Source organism: Podarcis filfolensis (genome assembly GCF_964270895.1).
Source record: "Podarcis filfolensis genome assembly, chromosome: 10".
In the NCBI taxonomy this organism is placed as follows: Eukaryota; Metazoa; Chordata; class Lepidosauria; order Squamata; family Lacertidae; genus Podarcis; species Podarcis filfolensis.
The window spans coordinates 19,212,021-19,230,869 of NC_139612.1; the positions used below are offsets into that span (position 1 = coordinate 19,212,021).

The 18,849-nt window shown below is 41.5% G+C and overlaps 1 protein-coding gene across 16 annotated transcripts in view; it reads left to right on the forward strand.

Annotated features, from left to right (window-relative positions):
- CADPS2 (calcium dependent secretion activator 2) overlaps positions 1-18,849 on the forward strand; it is a 347,579-nt gene that overhangs the window by 260,483 nt on the left and 68,247 nt on the right. For all 16 annotated transcript variants that reach the window (XM_083574323.1, XM_083574326.1, XM_083574325.1 and 13 more), the window contains 2 exons: positions 8,763-8,866; positions 15,320-15,476. In XM_083574323.1, the coding sequence (XP_083430449.1) occupies positions 8,763-8,866; positions 15,320-15,476 (261 nt within the window). The remainder of the gene's footprint in view (positions 1-8,762; positions 8,867-15,319; positions 15,477-18,849) is intronic.

Below are 18,849 nucleotides of genomic sequence, written 5' to 3' on the forward strand. Positions count from 1 at the left end.
ATAATAATAATAATATCAGTCTACACTTGGAAACTGTGCAGGGCCAAAATCTCCTCGTTTTTCCAGCAGTTCTATGGAAGCTGAAACAACCACCAATTTGATCACCAGCAGTGTTCTTTCTGCAAAGAAATATCTAGGGGTAGCAAATGTGAGGTACAGTGGTACCTTGGTTGTCCAATGCCTTAGTTGCTGAACAAATCGGCTCCCAAACGTCGCAAACCCAGAAATGAGTGTTCCAGTTTGCGAATGTTCTTTGGAAGCCAAACATCTGACGTGGCTTCCGATTGGCTGCAGAAAGCTTCTGCAGCCAATCAGAAGCCGTGCCTTGGTTTTTGAACCCTTCCGGGAGTCGAACAGACTCTCATTACAGATTAAATTCAAGAACCAAGGCACCGCTGTATTCCAGTATTGGGCTGGTCATTTGGGATCTTTTCTTTTGGGGAAAGCTTTTTTCCCCCAAAAAAGCCATTCCAGAACCGGTTTCAGTATTGTGACGCCCCATTCTCATCAAGTGTATGTTGAAGCATTTTTTTAAAAAAATTATTTGTAGAGATCGACAAATGGAGCAAGGAGGAGAGCAGGAATGCACTATCTCCAGATGTCAGGAGTGCGTGCAGGAGCCAGACCCTGTGACCAGTAGGGCTTTGCAGGACTGGGGCTTTCCTAAGTTTGTTCTGAAGAGGCAAGGCACGGCCGCACAGGTGAGGCTGATTGGTAACTCACAGCACCTGGTGGCAAGAGCTGGGAAGGGATATAAGGTCAGCATTTCCCTTTGGCTCTTTGCCACAGCAACACGCTTCCTGCCTTGCTGCGTTTGGCTTCTTGACTCCTTGCTTCCTGATCCTCGGACCCTTGACTCCTGGTTTCCTGACCCTTGGCTTCATGACTCCTGGCTTCCAGACTCTCATTCCTGCTCCCACCCCGCCATCTTGCCCCCGGTCCCGACATCCTGCGCCAGGACTTCAACCGCCTGTAAACTGGACCGTGACGCCAGAGAATTTCAAAGGTGGAGGAATCGCCAAGAGACAAGGGTCTTGATAAGGGGAGGAAATAGCCTTGCAAGCTTCCACCGCTTGCTTTCTCTTTGGTCTGCAGGCTGAAGGTTCCTCATCCCTGATCTCTTGCCTCCACTGACTGTACTGGCAGCATCTCTCTAGGGTACCCGACAGTCTTTCCCAGCTCTGCCTGCAGATGTCTGGGATTAAGCCAGAGACTTTTTGAATGCAAAGCGTGTGCCTCTGCCACTGAGCCACTTGGTTAATATTATGAATAGATTAAAATTTCTCTTGCGTGTCAAGGTCCCCCAAGCCACTCCTAAATAAATCACAATTCACACATATTTTTTGTTTAAGGTTTTTGGCATAATTTTGGCCACAACTTTATTAAATTGCATAAATGTGAGTGGTTGCTTAGGCATTGGTTCCAACTATCTGCCCCCTGCCCCAAGACAGAACTGACTTCCGGATTCCAGTGAAAGCCAGGAAGGGAAAACAATATTGGGGAGAGCATGGAGCTGGGCACCAGACCCTCCCGCCTCTCCGCATGCTCCCAGGGGCTTGCACGGCCCAAGCCCCACGCAGGGGTACGGACGAAAGAATGGAAAGCCCCTGGATTCCTTTAATGGAATTCCCTTTCTGCAGCAGCATTGGAGGGGCAGGCACCGCCAATCCTTACCCCTCCACCAACCAATTTTTCAACCAATGCCTTACCGCAACCTTACAAGTTGTGTTATTTGCTACGCAGTAGGCAAAAAACCAAACTACGCAAAAAACTACGCAGTAGGTAAAAACCAAATGGCACCAGCCAATCAGCAAAATGGGCAAAATTCCTACCATTCCAACCCCATGACAGGCATAGCAAGGTCAACACAATAGGCCTAGATTAGGGAGGGTGGGCGGGTGATCCGATGCATGCAGCAAAAGAGCCCAATCATTGCTGTGTGACTTGATTTTATAACCTTTGGTCCGTCCCCCTAAATGGCAACACCAAAATTTGCCCAGTAACCCAACCGCCCAATCAATGTGGATGGTCATCCATACTAACCCGCCCAGCAAAAGAGGGATGGCCTGTCAGACCCCACCGCAACACGTGCTCTCTGTGAAGGAGAACACGCTTTCTCAGAACTGTTATAGCTTTGGAAGCTTCTAAACCCATATGGTAATTTCAGTACTTTCTCCTTTGGAGAACTCTTGCAATATGGGCAAGGAATGCCAGGTGATTCTTTGTATAAGGAGTCCACGCATTGTGGGCCCAACTATTTGCAGACTAACTTTTCAGGATGTCTGCTAAGTTCAGAAATGCCGCCCCCCATTTTTCCATGGGTAGACAGTTTGTTTCTACAAGAGAACACCTAAGCATCTGATCTCCCTTGTCTTCAGATTGAAATGGTGCAGAACCTGGGCTGTTTCAGACTATGTACCTCGGGTCTTAGTGGAAGCCTGTAGAAGGAAGTAGTTTAAAATTGAGTTGGGATATGGACAACCCTACTTAAGAATGACACTCACTGGTGAACTTGAGGAAGTGCACTGCCTTTTCGCCTCACTGCCTCTTCAGATTTGTCATGAAAATTCAGAATTTTGAGAAAAATGTATTCCTTTACGCAACAGCAGCAGCCAGAATATTGATCGCAAAGAATTGGAAGGGGAGGAAAATACCATCATTATTAGAATGGCAAAGCAAGCTCTGTGAGTTTGTGGAAATGGCAAAATTGACGGCAATCATTAGAGGCCATTCAAATCAGAGAATAATTAAAGAGTGGGATGGAGTGAAGGAATACATGAAAAAATATGGTTCCGGAACTGGAATATTAATAGATAATATGTAAAACGTGCAGGGGTAAGCAAGGAAATAATAAAAGAATCAGTTGAATAATTATTAAACTACAACAACACAACAAGATGGAAGAAGTAAAAAAAATACTGAGATCACAAATGGGTGAAGGGGAGTGGGGGGTATAGGGGAATTTATAAAAATTTCTAATATAATATTTCTAATTGTGTTGAATTTATATACAGTGGTACCTCGGGTTAAGTACTTAATTCGTTCTGGAGGTCTGTTCTTAACTGTTCTTAACCTGAAGCACCACTTTAGCTAATGGGGCCTCCCGCTGCTGCCGCGCCGCTGGAGCACGATTTCTGTTCTTATCCTGAGGTAAAGTTCTTAACCTGAAGCACTATTTCTGGGTTAATGGAGTCTGTAACCTGAAGCGTATGTAACCTGAGGTACCACTGTATAGCAAAGGGAAGTCTATAGCAATTAGGTATATTTTAATCTAGTCAACTATGTAATAGCCTTTTGTTACAAAACAAATATGGATTTTGAAATTGATGTTTGTAATTCTTTTTTGGTTTTGGAATAAAGGGAAAAAAGGAGAAAAAGGAGAAAAAGAAAATTCAGAATTTTGAAGCACTGGAGAATTATAAAGTAAAATGTATAATTTTCCAAAAATATGCATCAAGGTCCACCGCCCAACTCACCCTAATCTGAGGTTGACTTCTTTGAAGCTCATTTTCCTTCTGCAGACAGTAGCCTAACAGCATTTATAACCAGTCTCAATTGGTGGATTTCTCACCAGACTATGTGTTCCGTCTAGTGTCAGCTCACAGACAGTATTATTTTATTTACTTATTCCAGTGCTTATCTTTCCTCAACACTACATAATGAGATTAAGGGAAGAGCAGGGCAAATGGCAGTAAGTTTAATTTCCACCCTCCAAACAATTTCTATCCACTAAAGCGAGATGCCATCAATGGAAAATAATGCCACTGTTGGACCTTTGGGTAACATATAGGTGTAAAGATACTGCACTGACATTTTAATTGTTCATTTAGAAAATAAAACACTGCACATTGTATTATTATCATTAAGTGGTCTATTTTGATATTGTGGTCAATTTGTTATGTGCGATACGTAATCTTCCATACGTGAAGCTGAAACATTTAGACAATCTTCAAACATATTTTTCCACAGTAGGAACTTCACCCCAGAATGTGTCCCTATTGGTGGGCTACTACATTTTATGTTGCCGCTTTTGTGATGTTGCTTCAGCGTGTTTTCTTAGTAGTGGCTAGAATTTCAGGGAACGGGTTGATTAGAATTTCAGTCCTCTGAACTTTGAAGGGGACCTTTCCTTGTCCATGTGGCCAGAGCAGACCTGGAGCAGCAATGTTCTCTGAAGTTTACACACCTATGAGTGAGCAGTGTGTGTGTGTGTGTGTGAGAGAGAGAGAGAGAGAGAGAGAGACCCACACATGTGTGCGCGCAAATGTGCACATCTAGCATACTGATTGGTGTCTTGCCTCTGTGATACGTAGATGCCATGCCAGGCACAATGGATTTCCTCCCTTTTTGTGCACGTGGACTCTTGGTGCTACTGCCGAATCGGCACAGAGAAGGGTTGCCTTGGTGATGTCCCCGAGGTTAAGGTCACTTTCCATTTTCAAAGACGGCTAAGGTGGTGATGTGATAGCTTTGAGTGATATTTGTAGGAGTGGTGAAAAGGGAGCTGCTGACAGGGTTGTGCTCCCATTTCTCCTCCTCCCTGGGAGAGGCACGGTTTCTCTAACAAGGTTTTTTTTCTGTTCTTTTCAAAGCATTTTGATCCCGGTGCAAATTAAATTACAAGCTTAAACACTCTTTGCATTTAATCGCAGAGTAGGAGCTAGATCTGCATTTCTTCTACCTGCGTGACACCCTTGTAGTTTCCACCTAGTTCCTGGGGAGTAGAGGGCAGCTCCAGGGGAAGAAAAACTATTCTGTGGGTGCCTGATAATGAGTTGTATGAATAGAGAATCTTAGCATCTCTGTGGATGTGATCAAAACTTGGGTGGTACAATATGGTTGGCAAAGCAGAAGCTGATGACTGTTACAGAATTCCTTGCAAATTCTGCAAAATCCCAACCATATTAGGCTTTAAAACGTGTTTATAGCTCTCCTGATTGCTAGAGCAACCATAAAACATGGGAGCAAGTTTTACCTTGAAGTTTGTTTATATAATTGCAATGGGACTGTCTGTGGCAGTGATGTCAGTGCCTGGGACTGACTCAGTTACGTGTCACCAGCTCTCGTGGGTCCATACTAAGTACCTCCAAATTCTCCCTGTTTTTCATTCCTCTAGCCTTATCTGTCCAGAGCTGGTTTATAAAACACTCCTGTGAAAATAATAAAGGCTTTCGTCATTTGCCCCTTTTTGGCATTGTAAGCATTCCAGTAAATACTTTGAATCGACTCAGAAGTTTGACACTCTCCTTTCTTCCTTGAGCCCCTTTTCCAAAAAAATTCCAGGTAAATATTGTAGATGAATTAGTCCCCGATCCTTAACACATGTGCACATAGTTGGAAAACAAAATGAAAATTCTACCCAAATCTCCTCATTTTGAGACCAGACGAATGCAGGCAAATGAGTACATTTAATTTGTGCATATCTGGGTTTACTGACTAAGCGATCTGGCTTTTTAATGCAGAATTCAAATGCATAAATACAAAAGTAGACACAACATTATAATTTGGTTAGCTTTCGCCCCTCGCTGCCCCAGAGTTAATTTTTGCACGTTTTCCATACACATTCTCTTTTTCATCCTTCATCCTTGGTTTGTTTGCTCATTTTAACAATAATGAATGTTTATAGTTGCATATCTACCATATCTACACTGGGAAAAAAGTGGTAAGATTGTGCCGTTCAGTAGGACAGGGATAGATCTGGGATCATGACATTACCAGATTTTAGCTTCTGTTTGCTGATGAAATTAGCCAGATATCTAACTGTGAATGAGTGCAGCGGTGCAAATTTGCTGGGGGAGGGGGATGGAGAAAAGAAAAGAAAGAAAAAGGCTGACAAAGTGAAGGACGAAGGGCAGGCTATGGCCAGGAAAAAGGACAATGAGAGACTTCTGTCCAGACAAATGGCTCAAAAGCTTGCACCTCTTTAATGAGGTCTTTTACAGACAAGTTTTCTATAAAGAATGGCTGCATGTAAATGCCCTCCAAGCTCACAAGGACTTGTCTGAAGGAAAACAAGAGCACTAGAGGCACTATTGAACTGAAGGCAGAGTAGAGCCATTTGTGTATGTGGTGAGAGGCCTTCTGCGGTAATTTAAAGCTCTTAGTGCATGTTCATTTCACTGAAAGAACAAAGGGCAGAATCGGTGAGTTGGCCGGTGGCATATATCTTTGTATTGGATGCTGGTTTTCGTTCAACGGCACAATAATCAAATACACGAGCAAAAGGCTTGTCTGTGCCAATGTGCAAATCCTGCAACCTTGCTGCGTCCATACAAGCAAGAATTTGCTGAGTCTGTGATGCTTCATCACTACCAATTCAACAATATGAACTCGGCCATTTCATCGCGTTGACCTCTGATTCACACACCCAGACCGCCCCCACCTCTCTCTGGAGGGCCAGAGCTCCTTCATATCTGGTTTAGATTGTTATCCAAAGGCCCACAACTCGCAGACTTAACATACAGAATAATAGAACAAGAAAACATACAATTAAAGAAGATTAGAAAACATTTATTGAATATATGGGAAATAATTGTGTACAGCTGAAAACGCTGGCAGCATTAAGATCAATTCAACAGTGTAAATAAGTTTTGATGGATGTAATAATGGAATACTGAATGGTATGGTTTTTGTAAAATATGCAGGGGTTTATGAAATGAAAAATGAGCCATGGCCAAGAGAAGAAGGGAAGTCATTTCTATCTTAAGGATGTAAAATGAGTATCTTAAACTGTAAAACGAAAAATGGAATAAAAATGATATGCAGTAGTCCCTCGGTTTTCAAGTGTGGCGGAAGCCGAACATTTTGGTTTTCGAACACCAAAAACCCGAAAGTAATTGCTTCAGTTTTTGAATACGCCTCAGAAGTCTAACGGCTTCTGCTGGATGTTTTTCAATTTTTCTAATATGAACTTGCAGCCAGCCCTTTGTGCCTTGGTTTTCAAACGTTTCAGAAGTCGAACTGTCTTTCGGAACAGATTACGTTCGAGAACCGAGGTACCACTGTATGCAATAGAGTGTCATCCAAAGTCTGCGAACAGTGCAGTTATAGCGTGAGTTGCAAATGGAACTCATAACCCACCTACTTTCAGCAGCCAGAAACACCATAACCAGACACTGGAGAGACCTGTCAGGAGTAAGCATGGACCAATGGTACCAAATAGTATGGGAAACAGCCTTAGTAGAAAAATTAACCAATAAACTGAAACTGACATGGGGACAAACAGAAGAAGACGCCTTCACCCCGGTGTGGCTACCCTTTATCACATACACAGCCCAACAAGACAATGACAAAAATCCACCAACAGCATACAAATCAATATGACTAACCTGATTCAAAAACACTCACACACAAAAACAAAGATCACCACAGCCAATCACAAACAAACAACCACACCCTAGGCCAACCCCAACCTCTCTCACTACCAAAGGGACACAAGTGAATAGCAGAGAACCTGCACAAGCAACACTGACACAAAACCCCACATATATAAAGTATAATAGAAACATCACCACCTGACACCACCCCCACTCACCTTTTCCCCCCTCCACCTCTTTCCCCCTTTTCATCCTAATGTCTCAACAAATGAAACTGATCTGTAGAAACTGTTACAGTGGTACCTCGGGTTAAGTACTTAATTCGTTCTGGAGGTCCGTTCTTAAGCTGAAACTGTTCTTAACCTGAAGCACCACTTTAGCTAATGGGGCCTCCCACTGCTGCTGCGCCGCTGGAGAACGATTTCTGTTCTCATCCTGAAGCAAAGTTCTGAACCCGAGGTTCTATTTCTGGGTTAGCGGAGTCTGTAACCTGAAACGTATGTTACCTGAAGCGTATGTAACCCAAGGTACCACTGTACTTGGAAAGAGAGAGAGAGAGAAAGAGACATTGCACATACTTTTGTAAACCAAGAAAATATTTATTAAAAAATACATTATACATAATAAATAAATAAATAAATAAATTCTTCCTGTAGAGCACAATTTTTCACCCACTGTGAACCCCAATGTAGGCAGCTCAATTTGAACATAACACTAGGCGTCCCTTTTACATCTCCAGTGTCATTGTGAGGAGGTAATTTGTGGCTTCCATCTTAGATTAGGTGCAGTTTAGCATGTCATCTGAGCACTAAACTGAGGTTAATCGTAACTGTGGTTAGTGAAAACTTACCCGTCTCACAAACTGTGGTTTGAAGGTGGTTTGTTTCTATCGGCGGTAGGTAGTATTCGCCACGGTTTGTCCATATTTGAGCAACATGGCCGGCTGTGGTTGATCAAAAACAGATACAGATGCTTCCAAACTCCTTCGGATGACCACATCGGAGGGAGAAGCAAGGAACGCACAAGCCTAGAGGAAAGCTAGTTTCATTCCCAAACCAGCCCATTGTGTGATAGAGGAGAAAAACAAGCAACTAGCCTCTGCTTTTGTTCTATAGCTCACAATGGAGAGGATTCAGACTTGGGTGTGGCAAAAGTTGAGCATCTGATGTCCCAGTGCAGATGTACCTGTTACTTCTGAAGTATTAAATTAGAAAGGGCTCACAGAGTGGTGTTTTTTTGGGGTGGGTTAAATTTTTTTTGCATGCATGCAATCTGGTCATAACAACATTGCCATTATCTATATTGAAAGCATGGCTGATGTGCTTGAAAGTGTCAGCCTTTTAAGTCATCAAATTCTGTGTTGTCTCACTTCTCTGGAACGTTTCCTGTTCCCACATTTTCCTAGCTGCGATCATCCTATCATTTGTGTGTTCCTTTTCACTGCAGAGACACTGAACCAAGCGTCTCCTTCTGTAAAGCTGGAAGAGGTTATTCATTTAGCAGAGCTCTGCATTGAAGTCCTACAGCAGAACGAAGAGCACCATTCAGAGGTGAGGATAACGGCATTAGCTGTACTATAATGCTCAATAGCCACCGTCTATGGCCTCGGTGTGAAGCAATTCTGTCAAAAAACATTACAGCGAAAGCCTGTGACATATGTTAAAGGCAATTCACATTTGCAGAGCCGTAATAGTTTTGAAGGTTATGAAAAGTGAAGTGAAATAAAACCCGACTTGGGTTTTCTCTTGAATAAGCTTCAGGTTTCAGCATTAAAAATAAATAAATATAAACAGCAGATAAAGCAGAAGGGAAAGGGAGAGATGCTTCTAGTTGTCAGTCCCGAAATCTCACAGAGTGCATAGTGCGAATGATCCAATTTCCCATCTCTTGACTAAAATAAATAGCAGAAGAGAAAGAGGGGAGGCCCTTATGAATGACACTAGATTTAAAAGTTAGAAGGGAGAAGCACGTTTAGTATTGCTGTAAGCTAACCAACGACACAGTCCCATTTAATCTGTCTTTTTCTTTAAAAAAAGTGGGTTCAGTCCATGAGGAATCTCGTGTTAAATGAATGAACATGCATTCTGCTCACAGGCAAGTCCTATTTGTTTTGGGGAAGCAAATGTTGGAGACATCCCTAAATAACTTCCACTGAAGCCACACAGTACCAGTGATATTTCAAGAATTAAGAGTTCCCTTTATTTTACAAAATGAACAAATATATTTCATACACTTGCATTAATATTGTTGTTATTAAGCGTGTTAAAAGTTTGATCAACTAGCTTACAGAGATGCCTGGAAGGAAGTTCATATTTTTTGAAATAAAAACCTTTTGTAAAAAAAATTCTGGGAAATCATACAAAGTGGTAAACTAAGATATGGTGTCTATAAATATGATCATTCAAAACATCTGCTTTTATCTCACACTGTCGATTCTAGATTTTAGCTTACATCTGTCATGTGTGAACTTGTTATGGATTTTTTTATTTTATACTGAAGAAACAGCTGCTTCAATAATTTGAAAAGCACTCCCAAGAGGCATTATTCTTCACTAGTATTACCACTGCGTTACTCTGTAAATAATTACTTAATAAAATGTATATGTGGGTTTTGTCTTCTGAAAATATGCATTAAAGTAAAACTTTTTTAAAAGTGTCATAGGAAATGTCAGAACTTACATCCTTATTTTTTTGTTGTTCTTAAATTGCAATTTTAGTACATAGTTCTAGAAATAATTTTACATACAGGCATACATTTTATAATCCTGATGAATATTGTCTTTTTGAAAAATATTCATTATATCTCTCTCCAAATATTAATAACTGAAAATAACTTGATACTATTAAAGACAGTGCAGATCTCGTACCATTGTAGAAAAAGAGAACCTGTAATCTGCTGGCTTCAAACCCATATTTAACCATTTTAACTTTTTTCCCCCCACAACACTACCAAAATTTTGGATTCCCTCAGGGAAAAGAGGTATGTAGCTCATCCCAACCAAGGCAGGACATTTTTTTTCATGGTTCCATGCATGGAATTGTTAACCACTTTCAAACATGTTGCATCAACTCTGTTCATTGATGGTTTCCTTTCCCCATATTTATCTTCCTTCTAAAATCCATCATATTGGTATCTTCTCTTTCCTCCATGTGGTTCTTCCTTTAAGTTTCACCTCTCTCGTGGAGCCATCAAACAACTTTGAGCAGGACTGGAGAACCTTTGACCCTCCAGATGTTGCTGGACTGTAACTCCCATCATCTTTGATCATTGGCCGGTTGGCTCGACCTGATGGACATTGGAGTCCAGCAACATCTAGAGGACCAAATCTTCCCCCAGACCTGTCCTTTAAAAGACACATCAATAAAATCAAACTAATGAATCCATCACTGGGTTGTGAACACAAAGACGGTAAAATGTGCATGGTATGTTTGGAGCTTTTCAGGGCCTAGACTCAAGTACGTTGGTATCCTGTAGCCTGTATCCTATAAGGTAAAAGGACCCCTGACCGTCAGGTCCAGTCGCGGACAACTCTAGGGTTGTGGCACTCATCTCGCTTTACTGGCCAAGGGAGCCAGCGTACAGCTTCCGGGTCATGGGGCCAGCATGACTAAGCCGCTTCTGGCAAACTAGAGCAGCACACGGAAACGCCTTTTACCTTCCCGCTGGAGCGGTACCTATTTATCTACTTGCACTTTGACGTGTTTTCGAACTGCTAGGTTGACAGGAGCTGGGACCGAGCAACGGGAGCTCATCCCGTCGCGGGGATTCGAACCGCCGACCTTCTGATCGGCAAGCCCTAGGCTCTGTGGTTTAGATCACAGCGCCACCCACGTTCCTTATGTATATGTATCCCATATAGAGCACTAAAACTTACCTAGAGCCAGGAGATCCATGAAGGCTTCCAACTTGGCTACAATTGTCCACCAAGCAGGATAAGGGAATCTGAAAAGAAGCTCATCTAGCAGGAGGCAACCCATATCACTGAAGGTCCCCCAGGGAGAAGCTGAGAAGGGATAGATGCCGTGTGTCACTTCAGTCTTGGGCAGAGAGTCAGCAAATTGGAGCTACTGCTGAGTATTGTTCTGTCGACTGTGTAGCAAGTGCTGCCATATAGTACAATACACATTTTAAACAATAGTCTGGAAAAAAAGAAATCAGCCTTTAATCTCATACAATGACTTTTCCCTCTCTCTTCCTCTCAGAGTGCATGTGATAAATCACTAATTGCATTCATTTTGGTGTCTTGTTATATGGAACAACGTTGTGTCTATGATATTTGTCTGTCTAGTTTAACCACTTTATTCATAGGCATCAGTGGGTCAAGAGAATTTTTCCAATACAATTGAATTCCCTCCCCCCCACACACACACTATATTGTTTCTCTGCAAGGATATATAGAGATGGGAAAGAAATTGACTGGTTTCCTGGGCTGCATTGTGTGTTGTTTTTAGTACATGCTCAAAATGAGATATTTAGTAACGAAAGCAAAGCAAGATTGGGGAGAAGATTATATAAAGGGAAATCTTTTAATGCCTTTTTCTCCCAATCTCAGCTTTTGAGCTAATTAATTAGATGGTTATTTATATAGTTTGATGTTCTTCCTCTTAATTGATTTCATTTTTGCAGTATTTTTATCTGAGATTTCTAGTTAGAGGAAGGAAGAATATGACCTCTGGTTTTCACATAAGCACCGGTTATACTTTTTGATGCAACCAATTACCATTTTCTTCAGTAACAGGTAGAGAATGGTCCGGTCATTGTAAGAGCTAACCCATCTTGGAAAATACTTTTTCAGCTGTCAACAATATTCTCTTTCTAGCTGCAGCCATTAAACCCATGCCAAAAATTACCAAAGTCATAGAAGAGTCAAGGATATGAGTGACACCTATGTGGACATTTTTAGTATCTCAGTGCTTCATTACTCTTAAGAGTCCTGATTTATTAGCAGATATGTCTAAGTACCTGTGGCTATCATTCATAGCTACTGCAGTCATGATGATATGTTACTTCGAATAACTACTGTTAAGGAATTCCTTATCAGTCATCTACAATGTGTTGTTTATACAACATTGTAGCATATATTTTTTTTTATAGTGATATTTTGTAATTATCCAGGGGAGCCTATATCTCTGTAGCTGATACCGGTGAAGTATGCAAATGGTACATAGGAACATAAGAACCTGCCATATACCAAGTCGGACAATTAATCACAATAGCTCAGTCTGTAGAGCAGGAGACTCTTACTCTCTCTTTTACATATATAATAATTTTTATTGACTTTACATTATTTTTACCAAAATTACAATCCATTAGAATCATAACGTCACCTATAGCCTTGTTCAAATTGAGCCTCGACTTCGCCCCTCCCACTGCTTGGCTTTCATAAATATTCACTTACAACTTAGCATTTCTATATCAACCTACAATGGTACCTCGGGTTACAGATGCTGCAGGTTACATACGCTTCAGGTTACAGACTCCGCTAACCCAGAAATAGTACCACGGGTTAAGAACTTTGCTTCAGGATGAGAACAAAAATCGCGCGGCGGCAACGCAGCGGCAGCAGGAGGCCCCATTAGTTAAAGTGTTGCTTCAGGTTAAGAACAGTTTCAGGTTAAGAACAGAGCTCCGGAACGAATTAAGTATGTAACCAGAGGTACCACTGTATTTACCTTCTTTCATGCTTATAAAATTTACCTTAATAATTGTAAAGAGGTTCCAAAAATTAACATTACAAAATATTTTAACTCAAACCTGCAAACGTTCTCAAATGTTTACTGTGTTCTCTCATCTATTGTACAAATTTACTCCAGTCCTTTTCAAACAGCTCGTCACGTTGGTTTCGTATCTTCCCCGTCAGCTTCGCCAGTTCTGCATATTCCATCATTTTAGTCTGCCATTCTTCCAATGTTGGAAGTTCCTGCTGCTTCCATTTCTGGGCTAAAAGTATCCTCGCAGCTGTGGTAGCATACATAAATACATTTATATAGTTTGGGGGGATTTCTTCTCCAATTATACCCAACAAAAACGCCTCTGGTTTTTTAAATAAAGGTATTTTTAAAAACCTTTTTCAGTTCATTGTATATCATATCCCAGTAGGCTTTAACCTTAGTACAGGTCCACCACATATGGAAGAAATTCCCCTCCTTTTCCTTACATTTCCAACATTGCTTGTTTTGATTAGGAGACTCTTACTCTTAGGGTCGTGGGTTCAAGCTGCACACTGGGCAAAAGATTTGCATTACAGGCGGTTGGACGACATTGACTCATCCAACACTACAGTTCTATGATTCTATAATCTAGCTCAGTATTGTCTCCATTGATGGGCAATGACTCTCTAGCTCAGGCATAGGCAAACACAGCCCTCCAGATGTTTTGGGACTACAACTCCCATCATCCCTAGCTAACAGGACCAGTGGTCAGGGGTGATGGGAATTGTAGTCTCAAAACATCTGGAGGGCCGAGGTTGAGGAAGCCTGCTCTAGAATCTGGCAACAGAGTTTTCCAGCCCTAGCTGGACATGTCAAGAATTGAACCAGAGAGGAGGTCTTCTGCATTCAGAAGTTCATGGAGCTAGTGTGCATCTATAACTCACTTTCAGAGTCAACCTACACATTAAAACAGTCTCGTAAAAGCCACTTTAAGAACAAACATACATTCGTTATGTGGCGGCTAGAGACAGGCCATTCTGTCCATTTCAGTTTCTCTGTTTTTCCATTTTCCAATATAAGTTCGGGTCTCTGCATTTCTCCATCAGTTTGATATTTTTTTAAAAAAGTCCTCGTGAAAATTCATCAACATTTTAGTTTGAAGTTCTCCCAAGATGTACATTTTATTCGCTTAATATACACATTTTTGCAAGCAATTTTCCGTAATACGATGCATTTCCCACCAGAATATGCTTTTAATGAGGCCTTTATCGTCTGTAGTTTTTATTGTATCAAAGATAATTTTAAGGTTTAAAAAAAACTGCTTTTTTATTAAATCTCCAAAAATATTCCAAAACATTTATCATCATATACAATTATTTTCAGTATAAATTTCTTCTTGACTTCCCCCTACCTTTCCTGATGTTTGTTTTGTACTTCTCTTTGTTAGCTAGTTTACAATACATGTGTTTTTATTATCCAAACTTCACTGTCATTAGTTCTTTCAGTAATCCACTACTTATATTTCAAATCCTGCCAACAACATCATGTATGTGCAATACTTTGGTACAGGCATAGGCAAACTCGGCCTTCGAGATGTTTTGGGACTACAACTGCCATCATCCCTGACCACTGATCCTGTTAGCTAGGGATGATGGGAGTTGTAGTCCCAAAACATCTGGAGGCCCACATTTGCCTATGCCTCCTTTGATAGATAATCCCATCAATGCTCTGCATTTCTCCTTTATCATTATGTCCTCTTAGTTGGGCAGTTAATTTCACCATTTCAGCTTAGCCCATCAGTTTCATAAGCCGTTACTCATAATGCTTTTAACCAATGAAACATTTCTGCCCTCAATGAAATATACCGTATTTTTCAGTGTATTAGACACCCCCCTTGTATATGACGCTCCCCATTTTGGGGGACTAAATTTAAAGAAAATGCCATGCTGCTGCGGGACACGATCCCTAGAGTGTGCGCCTCCTGTGCGGCATGGGGGGAAATTGCGTGCCCACCAACCAGATGGCTGGCGGCCCACAGCTCCCCCCCCCCATGCCACTATCTGTGTATATGATGACCCCAGTTTTTTTACATGATTTTTGAGTCAAAAAACCGCATCAAATAGAAGGAAAAATATGGTATGCTCTCTTCCTTCTTCACATAAGTAATATACAATGCAGAATATGACTTTGCTTAATGAAGGGGTTTTTTTCCTAAGCAGAATGTACACAACTTGCCATTGCTTCATGAAAATGCACGTTTGTGAGTTTCATCGTATTTTGTGTCCGTGTTTGGAAATTTGATTTGTCTTCCTACTCTCTCTTAATTAAAACTGTGTCTTAATTGTGATGCAGGCATTTGCTTGGTGGCCAGATTTGCTGGCTGAACATGGGGAGAAATTTTGGTCTCTTTTTACGGTTGACATGGATTCCGCACTGGAAGCACAGCCACAGGACTCCTGGGATACTTTTCCTCTTTTCCAGTTGCTTAACAACTTCCTACGAAATGACCGTAAGCTTTTTTTAAACTGTTTAGTTCTATCATAACATCAATTGCAGCTATGAATTATTTTGCTTTTCGAGTGTTCAGAGCTGGCCTAGATCGTGTAAATCTATGTAAACATATGTATTTCATTTAACCCTAGCCTTTTCACATTTGTGAAAGTTGTGACCCTGTGTGCTGGTACATGGGAGTAAGCCCTGGTGGACTCAATGGACTTCCTTTAGAGTAAACATGCATAGGTGTGGGCTGCAAGACAGCTCTCAGCCAATTATGTATATACTAAAATAGAAATCAGGACACAGCCATGATATTAAATTAGCAAAAGCTAATAAGATATCTGTGCAGAGTGGCTCTAACACTTTTCTTGCCGAACGGAGTATCATAATTCCTGGGACATCCCCTGTTAGAGAATCATGCTCTGGTTCCACTATGTGCTGCAGAACAGATGCATGTGAGCGGCAGAAAGGCTAAAGATCTCTTCTTGCCCTAGAAATTCAGAATTGGAATACAGTGGTACCTCTGTTTTCGAATGTCTCTGTTGACTAACGTTTCGAAACTCGAAAGCCACAAACTTGGACGTAAATGCTTCGGTTTTTGAACACTTTTCGGAAGTTGAACATGCCGTGTGGCTTCCGTTTTGAGCTTTCCTATTGTATTGAGTTTTCTATGTTGAGTTTTCAGTTTTCGGACGTTTCGGAACTCGAACGGTCTTCTGGAACGGATTACGTTTAAAAACCGAGGTACCACCGTTTTCCACGGGAGAAATTTTAGAAGGCAGATCTCCTTGGCATAAAAATGAAGCCTATGTCTCTCTCGTGCATATTCCCACGTTGCACTTCACAACGATTCATTTCAAAATCTTTACTTATATAGGCGCCCCCCCTTACCCAGTGGGGGTTACATTTCTGGCCCCCGTGTGCGCAAGTGAAATCGCATGAAGTGGGGAGCACCCTCTAAACACCCTTTAAATGCTCTCTCTGCCGCACGCTCCTAATCCAGACCAAAAATAGTGCACTCAAAAATATCCACAACTAGAATTGAAGCTCTGAGGCCGGCAGGAGGCTGAAGGATGTGCAGGAGAGCAGCAGCAGCAGTTGTACAATCCCTGCACATCATCTGTTAGGCGGGGAGGCTGATCAGCATAAACAAGCCCTACTGCACCGCCAATCTCTTCTGGGCTTCCTCTGCCCTCACTGACGTCCACAAGGACTCTCCAGCTTTCTCCTGCCATTTCCGGCTTCAAATTGAATTATTTAAATTTTTTTCTTTATCAAATTATCCTCTAATGGTGTTGTTTTATTTGCTGGTCATCTGAAGGATATAGTGATAGAGACTGATTTCCACAGCTGACTTAGAATTTACAAAAATGTAGGTTTGTGGGTTGTTGTTTTTTTGCATTTTAGAACATAGTTCAAGATGGAATGCAACCATTTCGGGTTCCTCTCCTTTATTGTGAATGGTTGTATTTAATAATTTAATAATGAATAAGTGATAAAATAATTCCGCATGATTTTTCATAGACCATTGACCAACCAGTACTGATCATCTCACAGACTCTCCAGAAATGGATAACTGGAAGACTTGGATTTACATTCTTTTTTCCCCATCAGTCAATTAAATATGTAATTACTTCAAATAATTATGGGGGGGGGAGCTTTCAAGGGAGGAAGACAATTCATTTAAACTATAGAAAATGCGTTTTCATTATGAAGTAATTATGAACAACGTTATGAAGCGCTACTGAGGGAACTCAAAGCACTGGCATTTTAAAAGACCTAATAGCCCTGATATGTTGGGGAGGGGTGAGTTAATAGCAAGAAAAAGCAGATTTGGGAAGCATTTTTTAACAGTTGTGTGTCATTTTCCACCCTTGTTCTAACTGAGAGATAGAGAACATGATCCTTTCTGGCAAAGTGTGTTCTCCCTAACAGAGAGCATGTGTTGCGGTTGGGGGATACAAACCACCCTGCTGTTGCTGGGCAGTTTTGGGATGAACCCAAGCCATAAGTGGTTAAATTGGGTTGCTGGGGAGTTTTGATTGTTGCCAATTTGGAGGAGGGGTCAGAGTCTTTAAATACAGGATGCCCGAGGCTGGGCATCCTCTTGGCCGTTTTGCACCGGATCACCCGCCCACCCTCCCTTTAATAGGGGGGGTTTCTTGATCGCTTGACCTTGCTATGCCTGTCATGGGGTCGTCTGCCTTGGAGCAGGGGCCTGGTAGGAATTTTGCCATCTGGCTGATTGGCTGGTGCCATTTGGTTTTTGCCTACTGCGTAGCAAATCATCACAACTTGTAAGGTTGGCGGTTAGGCATTGGTTAAAATTGGTTGTTGGAGGGGTAAGTGCCTACCCCTCCAATGGTGGTGCGGAAAGGGAATTCCGTTAAAGGAATCCAGGGGCTTGCCATTCTTTTCGTCCTTGTCCCTGGCATCAGACTTGGGCCGTGCAAGCCCCACAGGAACATGAGGGTGAGAAGTGAGGAACTGATGCCCAGCTTCATTTCCTCACCCAATACTTGTTTCCCACGCTGGCTTCCGTTGGAATCCGGAAGTCAGCTCTGTCCCTGGGGCAACGACAGATAGTCATAACCAATGCCTAAGCAACCACTCACATTTTTTGTATTTTAATAAAGTTGTGGCCAAAATTATGCCAAAAACCTTAAACAAAAATTGATGTGTGGTGTGTGAATTTTTTGGGGGTGGCATTGTGGGACTCAACACGCAAAGAGAACCATTTGGGAATCCCATTTATGCCACCTGAAAGCTTTTGTGAGTTGTAAATAAGATACCTAAGGGGGCGGGGGGAATTGTAGAAAATAATACATTTTTTCCATCAGCAAACCCGCTAGTTCCTAGTAACCCTTCTGTCTCTAGAAATGGAAGCAGATTACAAATAATTATTCTACAAGGAATTGATTCCTAGATAAAATACACTATTCTATGTAGTTTGTCTGTAATATGCAGACTTTTCACAGAGTTAGCATATTAAGACCATCGGACAGAATACCCTATGCTTGTGGGACTGGTGTCACAAAGAGTCTTCATGTAACGACTAATAAATATTTGTGGCTGAACTGCTAGGTATAAATCTATTGCTGAAGATGTCCAACTCTTTAAAAAGAGCCCCACATAAATTTTAAAAAATGGACACCCCCCCAAAAAAAAAAACCTTGAGTGTGTTCTCGTGAGGATAAAAAGGCTAGTGTTAGTAATTAACAAGGAGAGTGAAGTGGAGTCAAATTAGCCATAATAGAGCCCATAGTGACTGTTAAAGTTACCTCTCATTATCAAAAGGCTCATTAGGAAATGAAGAGGTGGAAATCCCACTGGGTTATTCTCTCGGTGAGGCCAGTATCAGAGATGATTTTTCGGGTTTCTTTTGA